Here is an 11255-nt window from a genome sequence, read left to right as displayed (position 1 = left end):
GCAACTGAGCCCACATGCAGCAACTACTGGGCACTCAAGCCACAACTAGAGAGAAGCCCGCGTGCCGCAATGAAAGACCCGGCGTGCTGCGACTGAGACCCAATGCAGCCAAAAATAAATAAATAAATATTAAAAAAAGAAATTGAATAAAATGTTTAATACTAAAAAAAAAAAACTTACCCTGGTCGCTTTCCTGACCCACTCAGTTCTTCTGAGCTGTGTCAGACTGAGAGGTCGGGCAAAGGAAAACACGTTCTTCTGTGCATCTCCTCCACTCTCAATCCCCTACCAGCACTACTTCATTTCTGATACCAGACCTGGGGGTTTTCCACACAGCAAGCAATTCTGCAACACCAGCTGGGTGTCCTACAATTTAACTCAAGCCTGGCACTATCTGCCTGGAGATAGCATCAGATCCCACAGATCAATCCCACAAGACTGCCCCCACTTCAGATGCCGATTGCAAGTCCAGGTGTTACCTGTCTTTCTAACTGAATGGCTGTAGATCACAGGTTCCTATGACCCTCTCTTTGGGTTAGATTAATTTGCTAGAGTGGATCACAGAACTCAGGAACACAGTTTACTACTAGATTACCTGCTTATTAAGAATGATATAACAAAACCCAAATATATACTTATTATAAATCACCATATCACCATAGACCACGGTTATACCCTGGATAAAATGGAAAGTGAAAAATTTGGAGTAAAAATAATATGGAGCAACATGTATTGAGTGCTCACACATGCCAGGTGCTGGCTAAGGTTTTATTTCCTTCAATCCTCATCAGAACATACAAAGTAGGTACTGTTATTCCCAATTTGACAGTTAAGAAAATTGAGGACCAGAGACAGGATGCCTGGGGTCACCCAGATGGTATATGGTGGAACTAGGCTCAAATCTGGACAAGCTGGGCTTAGAGCCCATGTCTGAGAAGGTTTTCATCCCTCTGGAATCAGCAGCTTCATGAAGCAACTTCATCAGTTAGCTTAATAAATTCGCATGATCCCTGGCTCCTAAAATGCACCCTTCCCTTGTTTCAGATAGTGGTGCCCACTAACACAAGGAGTTGATTACAGTGACTGGAATGAGGAGGAGGAACAGATCATAAGGAAATTAGAAGTGACCACCTGGGGCTTCCCTGGTGGCGCAGTGGTTGAGAATCTGCCTGCCAATGCAGGGGACACAGGTTCGAGCCCTGGTCTGGGAAGATCCCACATGCCGCGGAGCAACTAAGCCCGTGAGCCACAACTACTGAGCCTGCGTGTCTGGAGCCTGTGCTCCGCAACAAGAGAGGCCGCGATAGTGAGAGGCCCGCGCACCGCGATGAAGAGTGGCCCCCACCTGCCGCAACTAGAGAAAGCCCTCGCACAGAAACGAAGACCCAACACAGCCAAAAATAAATAAATAAATAAATTAAAAAAAAAAAAAAGAAGTGACCACCTAAAGGAACAATAGGAAAGATTAATTTGGGAAAGTTTCACAGAAGGAAGACGCCATGTGTACATCATGTGCAAATCATGTGCAACTCTGCAAGGTGGAAATGATACTCTCTCATCACCTCTTGTGAGCTGGTACCTCTGTGGGCATGACATCTGCAGCCCCTCCCTGAGGGAATTTTAGGAGGAAAGATGGGATGGTTGCTGCTGATGTTGGAGAGGAACTGGCTGAGGTGGGTGGTTTACTTCCTGGGAGTGTCCCACTGGGAGGGAAGGAGATAGATGTTGGCAAGGATAAGCAAGGAATGGGAACAGGTGAGACAATTTCCTGGGAAGGTGGCCGAGACCTCAGAGCCAACTTTTGTGCAGATTCCTACTTTGCGAGGGTCAAGGTTGAGCCTTTGTCTTGCAGGATTCCTCCTCCTCTGAACCCCAGGGTGCCCTGGCCTTTTCCAAGAGTTTTACTTCTTCTACCTACCTTTGCAGAGAACCTTCCATGAGCCAGGACTGTGTTGGTTCCCCTGGGCCTTCAAAGATGAAGTCTGCTCTCTGGGAGCTCTCAAGTTCGTGGGAGGTAGGATGTCAAATGCTCAGCAACAAGGAGGCTCTGGGGTTGGACTGCCTGCCTTGGGCCCCAGGCTATACAACTTGCTGCTGTGTCACTGTGGCAGGTTACCTAAATTTCCTTTGTTCCAGTCTGCTCATCTGTGAAATGATATTTACCTCACAAAGCAGCGGAGAAGTTTATAATTAGAATGGATGTAAAAGCACTTAGCAAACTGCCTAGCTCATGGTAAGCACTCGATAAATGTTTCTGTTATAAGCATGAAGTGGAAGGGACAGAAGTGAGGTAAGCGGTCTGGGAGCACAGAGGAAGGAGTGCCTAACTCTGCCTGGAGCAAGAGCTGGTTACTGATGACCTCACCAAAGGAGTTATTTAAACCTGGGGCTTTGGTCTAGTTGGGAGGAAGTCAGAGAATGGGCATCTTGAAGATGTTGCCCAGGTGATTCTGATATGCTATCTGCCCCTGAGCCACCAAGAACCATTAACTACTCTTTAAAAGTAACTCTTTATTGTTAAAAATTACATTTCATAAGCCTTGCAAAATAGAGAAAAGAGTCACCATACCCCAATCCATCTATCATTAGTATATGATGCCCCCTCTTTTTCCTCATGAATCTTGTTTTTGTTGTTTTAATCTTTTTAAAAAATTATTTATTTATTTATTTATTTATTTATGGCTGCATTGGGTCTTCGTTGCTGCATGAGGGCTTTTCTCTAGTTGCGGCGAGTGGGAGCTACTCTTCGTTGCGGTGCGCGTGCTTCTCATTGCGGTGGCTTCTCTCGTCGCAGAGCACAGGCTCTAGGCGCTTGGGCTTCAGTAGTTGCGGCTCGCAGGCTCAGCAGTTGTGGCTCACGGGATCCAGAATGCAGGCTCAGTAGTTGTGGTGCATGGGCTCAGCTACTCCACGGCATGTGGGATCTTCCCGGACCAGGGCTCGAACTCATGTCCCCTGCATTGGCAAGCGGATTCTTAACTACCGTGCCACCAGGGAAATCCCAATCGTTTTAATCATAGTGCATGTGATAGTTTCTGTTTTGCATGTTTGTCTTACTATGCAATCATAAGCATGTTCACTACATTGTTTTCCTAATGGATTTTTACTTTAAACTGTTTTTCCTAAATATAAGTGGTTTATGTTCTCTTAAAAAATTCCCAGTCTGAATTGGTATTAAAAATAAAGTGCAAGTCTCAATAGTCCTACTACTCAGAGATAATCACTGAGCATTTTTACGTGTTCTTCTAGATTTCTTTTTTTTTTTTTTGGAAATAAACACATATATACTTTTTAAGTTTAAAAAGTTATTTTAGGTTATTTTATAACCTGTTTTTCACTTAATTATATATGCATCGTAGATAGGTTTCCAAGTCAATAAGTATAGTCATACATAATTTTTTCTAATGACTGCACAGATTTAATTTTATGTCTATATCTAATTTATGTAACTAATCATTTATTGCAGGATTTTTAAGTCGTGTATACATGTGTATGTGTACTTCTCCACCATGTGGATAATTTACTTAAACATTTAGCTATTTTTGGATATTTAAGTAGCTTTTCTTCTTTTGTTTTGGCTATAATAAGTAACAATGCATTGACAAATCTTGAGGAATATGGCTTTTCCCATATTTTGAATAATTTCATGGAGTGGAAGTATTGGGTCAAAGGGCAGGGACATTTTAGCATTCTTGATTTGTATCACCAAGCTGCTTTTTCAAAGGGTTGTTTGTGCCAATTCAGATACTTTCAGCAATGTGTTAGTACCAGTTTCTCACCTCCCACCCCACTATCAAAGGTGGTAGGTGGAGGGGGGATATTTTCCCTAAGCAGCAGAGGAGGTGGACTAAAGGAGACAGGATAGAGAGAGGAGAAGAGGGGAGAGTGAACATGGAGAATAGAGGGAAGGAGAAAGGAATAACCAGAAACAACCACGTGCCTGTAATTTTTTCCAGTGGGAAAAGTAATTCATGCTCCTTGTAAAAAACCCAAACTTTTCCATAAATATTTACATTTAATATGGAAAGTCCTCCTCTGGTGACAGGCTCTGCTAACAGTTTATGTATATTATTCCATATTATTTCTTTTACTAATATTAATGTATAACTTGTTTTTAAAGATCTAGCTTCATACTATACACAACATAGTGAAACATTCCTACTGGAGATTATATCTTAGGCACCTTTGGAATGATTACTTTAAGTGTGCAGATAATTTTTAGTTTAAATATCTAATTAGAATCGAATGAGAAGCAATACTGCCCCTTTTCCCTGCCAGAGGGCTCTCCCTGTTCCTCATCAGCAGTCCCCTGACCTCAGCAGCAGTCCCTCGGAGCCAGTTCTGCGAGGTGCAAGCCTTCTGCTGCCTCTGTTTCCCTTTCCCCTGGCCGCTGCTTAGGGGGTCAACCCCAGGCGACCTGCGGACCTTCTGTGGGTCGGGAAGCCAGTAGCCAAGGGCGAAGGCCGGTAAGGCCCTCCTTGCCGTCCACTCCCAGAACCTCGGTGCCTAAGATTAACCCAACCATTGTTGCAAAACTCTCCTGTCCGGGCAGAACTAAACCCATCGCCCTGGGGCAGGACTGACCTGACTTTCCTGTCTTTATGGCTTCTCTCCGCAGGTCGGGCCACCACTGCCAAAGTGACAACGGCAGTTCCAAGCGCTCTGACCGGCTTTTCCTGGAGCCTATTTGGGCTCAGGCAGTCCCACACCTGGCCTGGGGCGTAGCCCTCACGTGACCCGCAGGCTCTGAACGCCCGGTCTGACTCAGTCTCTCAGCTTCCGCAGAACACCTTGTCAGCCCCGTGACTCAGTTTCTCCATTTGCTCACGCGCGCCAACAGCGTGAGGCACCTGTACGGAAGGCAGAGGTGCCTCGGACAGCTTCTCCAGAGTACGTGCTCCCAGGAGAAACCCCAGAGACGGGCATTTACGCCGCCCAGAGCCCTCCTTCTGGACGTGTCCTGCACTGGACCTGGTAAAGAGTCCGTGCTGCCTGGGGTGGCAGTGACTCGGCCAGGTGCACTGGCAGGACTGCTTGAGAGACACCCTCCTGGGGCCCGCCAGCCATGGTTCTTGAAGGGCCCAGGCCGTAAAGGGGCTGATGGGGAGACGACCGGTGCCCTCGTCCGTGCCCACTGCCGGCCGCCTGACGCAATCTGGGGCGTCCTTGCTGCACGCCTGAGTCTGGGGAAGCCTCCCCAGCCGTTGCATCACTCCTGCCAGGTTTGCCACAGAGGTGGAGCCGAACCAATCAGCGGGCGCGCTGGGCCCGGCGCAGGACGCGCAGTTACCCATTCAGGCGGCGGCGCGGTTAACCGGGCAGCAAAATCCGAAGGTGACTGGCCAAAAGGGAATTTGCCCCGCCCAAATAACCGCGGCAGCTGGCCGCGGTGGGTGGGGCTTCCCGGCCGGAGGGTTTAAAGGGGACCTCGGACCGGGCAGCGCAGCTGGAGCAGTCAAGCGGTGCCAGGCCAGGTGGGTACGTCCGTGGTCCTTCCGTGCCCGCGCCGGAGACCAGCCCCGGAGGCCGCCCGGGCCCGTCCCTGTGTCCGGCACCATGAAGCAGGAGTCTGCAGCCCAGAACACCCCGCCCGCCTCACCGCCTCCCTCGCAGCACCCCCAGGACGACTGCGACCCCCAAGCGTTGTGGATTTTCGGGTACGGCTCCCTGGTGTGGAGGCCCGACTTCACCTACAGCGACAGCCGTGTGGGCTTCGTGCGCGGCTACAGCCGCCGCTTCTGGCAGGGAGACACCTTTCATCGGGGCAGCGACAAGATGGTGAGCATCTGCCCATGCCCGGGTGAATGACGGGGGTGGGGACAGGATAGTGGGCACCGCGCTGGTGCCCTGGAATGTCAGGGTCTATCTGGGCAGACGGTGACTCCGTCCCGATGGGGGAAATATGTAAACCTTGCTTATATATTTTGGCTTAAATTTGTGTGCCTAGTGGGTCACTGTGTGATGGCTATAGGCTGATCCTGTGGATCACCGTGTTGATGAATATTTCTGATTATCAATCTGGGCCACTGCCATGTGTCTACTTCTGTTACATCTATGCATCATCCCCCTGGATGAATGGGGCTCTCTGAGGCCTGGGACAGAAGGGTTACTAAGAGTTTTCTCTACCAATGATGGCAGAGCTCATTTCTAATTTGTTTTTTTTCAAAATCTTTCTTCCCTCCCTAGCCTGGTCGTGTGGTAACCCTCCTTGAAGATCGTGAGGTAAGTGCCACAGTCAAGAAAGAGACCCAGCATGGAAGGGTGCAGACAGACAGAGCTTGTGGATCCTTGGCTGCAGGCTAGGTTAGATGCCCCGCTGGCTGAGGGGAAGGGTGGGTCTAGCTAAGTGCTTCTCATAAGAATCACCTGAGGATCTTGTTAAAATACAGATTTTAATAAGATTTAGAGTGGCCTGAAATCATTCTTAACAAGCTTACAGGTGATGCCATTGTTTCTCAGACCATACTCTGAGTAGGATTTCTGTTCTTTCTGGGGCTAGACCACCTTACCAACCCGTGTTAAGGGAGGATGAGGACTTGATATATTGCTACTAGAGGGCTCATCAGCGCTCTGCCCACCTCCCTTACAAGCACAGTACTGGGGTGGGACCAGAAGGAGCTGTGTGACTGACCCCAGTGCCCATGTTTTCTCCTAGGGCTGCACTTGGGGTGTGGCGTACCAGGTGCAAGGTGAGCAGGTGAATGAGGCCCTGAAGTACCTGAATGTGCGGGAGGCAGTGCTTGGCAGCTATGATACCAAGGAGGTCACCTTCTACCCTCAAGATACCCCTGACCAACCACTCAAGGCATTGGCCTACGTGGCCACCCCGCAGAACCCTGGTTACCTGGGCCCTGCGCCTGAGGAGGCCATCGCTACGCAGATCCTGGCCTGCCGAGGCTTCTCTGGCCACAACCTTGAGTACTTGCTGCGCCTGGCAGACTTCATGCAGCTCTGTGGGCCCCAGGCACAGGACGAGCACCTAGCAGCCATTGTGGATGCTGTAGGCACCATGCTGCCCTGCTTCTGCCCCACTGAGCAGGCTTTGGCACTGGTCTGAGGGGCTGAGCCCCTACATGGACACAGGGGCCAGGTCCCCACTCCATTGCACACAGACAGACTTGATAATAGCTGGAGCCCACTGAGAAGACTTGGTGGGCCGACAGGGGCATCTCTTAAGCCCCTGCCTGTCCGCCAGCCCCCAGATCTCCTACCTGACACTGACTTACTACTTGAAACTTTATTTATTGCACCATGTTGGTGTGGTGGGCCTGCCCTAGATATAGGGGCCCTGCTGAGCGGTGCCCCACCCCAGGCGCCTGGTGCCTGACCAGATTCCCCCCAGTGCTGCTGCTATCCCCATACTACCCAGGCCTCCACCTCCCCAGGGAGCCTCCAAGAGCCTTGACCCTCTGCCCCCCACTCCAGACCAACCATTCCCTAGCCCCAGAAACAACACCCGCCAAAGGTCCCAGCTTGCTGGTGAGGGTAGGAGGGAGTGAGGAGAGGGGGCCCTACAAGAACTGAGGCCCCTGCCAGCCCTGCTCATCCCCCAGATCCCCAGGGCAGAGCTGGATCTGGAAGCCAGACACAGCTGCTGAGGCTGGGCCTAGGCCTCTTACCCATTTGGCTTTGTTTCCCTGTCCTGTCTGTCTGTCTGGGCCACTCCTGTCTGTCTGTCGGTCTGTTTCTGGGAAGCTCATCGGTATAGGCCCTGGCACCTTCCCAGTCTGTCCCATACTATAATCCATAAACTGATCTCATTATCGGTGCTGTGCTGGAATGTGGTTCTTTCTTCAGATGGGGGTTTGGGGTGAGTGAGGTGCTGAAGCCCTGGAAGGCTTTTAAGAGGGGAAAGGGCTCCCTCTTCATCCCCATGCCTCTGTCCCAGAGAGGGAGCAGCTGAGCAGGCAGGACTACCAGGTTACATCGCTCCTGTGATCACGATTCACATCTTAGTGCACACAAAGAATGCCCCCCCTGAGGCATGCAAATTCAGCCTGGGCAGCTCCACTTGGCAGCCCTGTGAGGAGTCCTTGCCACCGACTTGGTACCCTGTGTCTCCTCCCAGCTGCCTTGAAGGGGCTGCCAGGCTTGCAGTTCAGACCAGGTCTTCCTCCAGTTGCAGGGTCAGCAGCTGCCTCTTCCTGACAGTGAGGCTAGACCTCTGGCTTCCTGCTAAAGGAGCCATGTGGGTTAAAGGAACTTAAATGGTAAGGTGATGACGACTTGTGAGACCATGCTGACAGTGCAGGCCTGGAGGACCTGGTGGCCCTTTGACTTCCGAGGTCCGGGTGCTCATTCTTGCCTCCTGGGCCTGTGGTGTGGGCTGTGCCTTCTCCGTTACCCTGACCCACCAGGACTCAAGCCCATGATGGGATGAGTTGCTGGGCACCCTCTGGATTGCTGCTTGTTCACCATCTGCCTGCCCCTGGCTACTCTTCCCTCACCCTGGCCCTCCACGTGCAAATCCCAGCCCCCAAGGTCTCAGTTTGGCCCTGGGCTCCTCAACTGGGAGTGGCCCCTCAGTGGATTCAGCCTTTACTCCTGGACCTGCAGAATGGGTGCAAGGCTTTTGCAGCAGTAGAGCCTGGCTCCAATCCAGCCCATCCCTCACTTGCCCAGTGACCTCCAGAAAAGTATTCAGCCTCTGAGACTCAGTTTACACTGGGACGCTGTGTGGTATGTGTTGCTGCCCCTCTTGTTGTGGCTGGCGCCCTGGTTTGGTCTGGGTGTCCCCAGCAGGGTCAGCTCCGACCAAGCTGGGTGGCCCTTGTGCCTGGGGAGGGTGCCCATGTGTTGGCAGCCTCGTGTCTTGGCCATTGATGGGAGAAGTGTGGAGTCCAGCCAGGTTCTTCTGGGAGCTCGGTCAGGACAACACATCCGGAGGAGGCAGCGGGTGGCAGGGAGCCCTGGACAGCCGACTCCTATGCCAGGGTAGGGCCAGACAGCCAGTCTGGGTGCTCAGAGCAGAGCCATGCTCTATATGAATGGCGTTGGGGGTTTGGAAGGTTGCTTGCCAGCTGCACATGGGCTCGCATACTTCAAGCCATTCATTCAGCAGGTATTTACTAAGCTGCTGCTACATGCCAGGCACTGATCTAGGCACTGGGGATAGAGCAGAGAAGAAATCCTCCTCCTCAAGGAACTTTGAATTGTGACCATTCAGCATGAAAAGTGTCATGGTGGGAATAGGGCACTCAGCTTAGAAAGGGCTCTTGACCCTGAGGGGTTGAGGGAGGTCAGGGTAGGCTTTCCAGGGGAGGGAATTATGGGGCTGAGAGGGGGTCTCTAGTGAACAGAGGCACGGAACAACTTGTACCAGAGGGGGGTGCAAGGTCAGACCAGCTGGGACAGAGTGGCATGGGGAAGGGGACATGGGGCGGGACAGGTGGCAGGACCTCACCCTGCTGGCTGCTCTGGTGAGCTGTGCTGTGGAGGAGGCACTCCTCCTGGGTCACTGGGGGCCCCTGTGGATTCTGAGTGGGGAAGAGACTGCTTAAAAAGGAATACTGGCTGCTGTGTCAGATTTGAGGAGGAAGGTCAAAGGCCAGGGAGAGGGAAGGTGGCCTGAGCTGAGGGGTGCAGTGGTAATGAACAGGAGGATGGATTTGAGAGCAATTTAGGGAGTGAGGTCGGCAGGATTGGTTGTGGCTGGTTGATGAGGAGAGTGAGGAAGAGGATAGAGGACCGGGGCTCCTGGTGCAGAGGCAGAGTTGGAAAGGGTGTGGGTGGAGATCTGCCCTGTGTGAGAGTGTTTGCCCTGCGGGGGCCTGTGGGACGGTGGCATCCACATGGATGTTCAGGAGCAGCAGGATACGTGGGTCTGGGACTCAGGGGAGTACTACGGGCTGGAGTTAGAGATTTGGGAGCCACACCCATCAAGACGGTCCTCGAAGCCCTGGGAGTGGAGAGAAAAGAGAACGAGGCCCAGTCCAACCCTGAGGCCCCCCAGCCCTGGTGGGGTGAGCAAAGCAAGAAGAGTTGGGAACAAGCAGCTGGAGAGGCAGGAGGAGAATCAGGAGAGAGTGGTTTTCTGAGAGCCAGGGTCACGCTGCTGAGATGCTAAGGAAAACGAGGACACAGGAGTGTCCACTGGATGAAATGCCAGGCGGTCCTCAGTGGCCTCAGTGAGAGCAATTTCAGGATCAGTGGTGGGAAACCACAAGGTAGGGCTGAGAAGCTAGTGGGAGGAAAGTAGCTCTCAAGAAAGTTGGCTGCTAAGAGGAGAGAGAAGCAAAGGGGTAACTGAAGGTGTGGGGAGGGCGTAGGAGTCTCAGGACCCCAAGAGCTTTTGTTGATGTGTGATATAGCAATTGACAACATTTAGTGTATTAGGAATTAAGAAGTTTAAAACATATTTATCAATTAAATTAAAAAAATAAATCCATTTTATGTTAACATATTTTAAAGGAAAAATGATTCTATTTTCCAGAACAAATTTAGTGAAAGGAGTGGCATTGTTTTATATTTTTAATGTCTGCCTTTAATAGAAGCAGTTGGATTCTCAGCTGTTTCTGCATTCCTTCTGTTGCAAATTCATATATAGTTCTGGAAAACTCCATTGTGCACTTGGAGTCAGTTCTTGGAGGAAGTGTTAGACTTTATCTTGTAGGGAAGTTGAGTTCTGTGGTGATGTTTTTATTTTTTCATGTGTTTTTCCTCCCACAAAAGGGTCTTTGTTTGTTTTTGTTCTTTTTGTTTTGTCTGCTTGTCAAGCAGACAAGTGTTGTGTTCGGGTCTGGGCTTAAGGAGGCTTGTGCTGGTGGAAGGGGAAGGCCGCAAGATGGGCAGGTGCTGGGGAGGCATGAACTAAAAGCAGGAGCAGGGAATGTGGGGACATCGCCTGGCAGCCAGTTGAAAACGGGAGGGAGACTGGGGAACCCCAGGGTTTTGCCAAGACGGGGCACGAACAGTTCAGGGGCATGTGGGCAAACACCACTCCGGCCTCTGAGCACCTTTCTAGGGCTGACAGGCTCTTAGGGGTTCTCCAGGTTGCCCCCCACTGGGTTCCAGGAAGGACCACGTTCCTCTGAGGGCTGTCGTTCCCCTGAAGACAGTGGTGGCAGAGAAGCAAAGGGTGTGGGAAGATGGACCTCAAAAGGGGGAGACCTTGTCTTTCCCCAGGCCTGGCTCTGAGGAGGGTCAGGGTGCTCCAGGGCCAGGCTCGGGGGGGGGGGGCTGTCACAAGGAGAGTGTCCCTGAGGGCCAGGGTCAAAGCAGGAGGGCCAGCCTCCTGCCCCACAGCTAGGGTGACC

General features: G+C 51.5%; 1 protein-coding gene across 1 annotated transcript; it reads left to right on the top strand.

The window, feature by feature from the left end:
• The first annotated feature begins 5460 nt into the window (after positions 1–5460).
• On the top strand, positions 5461–7106 carry CHAC1 (ChaC glutathione specific gamma-glutamylcyclotransferase 1). Its single transcript, XM_061182241.1, has 3 exons — positions 5461–5778; positions 6187–6222; positions 6656–7106. The coding sequence occupies exons 1-3, from the start codon at positions 5557–5559 to the stop codon at positions 7055–7057; spliced, it is 660 nt and encodes a 219-aa protein (XP_061038224.1). The 5' UTR covers positions 5461–5556; the 3' UTR covers positions 7058–7106.
• The last annotated feature ends 4149 nt before the right edge of the window (positions 7107–11255 follow it).

Source organism: Eubalaena glacialis, chromosome 2 (genome assembly GCF_028564815.1).
Source record: "Eubalaena glacialis isolate mEubGla1 chromosome 2, mEubGla1.1.hap2.+ XY, whole genome shotgun sequence".
NCBI lineage: Eukaryota > Metazoa > Chordata > Mammalia > Artiodactyla > Balaenidae > Eubalaena > Eubalaena glacialis.
Note: the sequence above shows the minus strand (reverse complement) of the source record. Positions and strands in the feature narration are given on the sequence as shown.

Coding starts and splice junctions, on each gene's coding strand:
- CHAC1 (XM_061182241.1), top strand. CDS start 5,557: ATGAAGCAGGAGTCTGCAGCCCAGAACACCCCGCCCGCCTCACCGCCT. Junction 5,779..6,186: donor ATCGGGGCAGCGACAAGATG/GTGAGCATCTGC, acceptor TTCCCTCCCTAG/CCTGGTCGTGTGGTAACCCT. Junction 6,223..6,655: donor CCCTCCTTGAAGATCGTGAG/GTAAGTGCCACA, acceptor GTTTTCTCCTAG/GGCTGCACTTGGGGTGTGGC.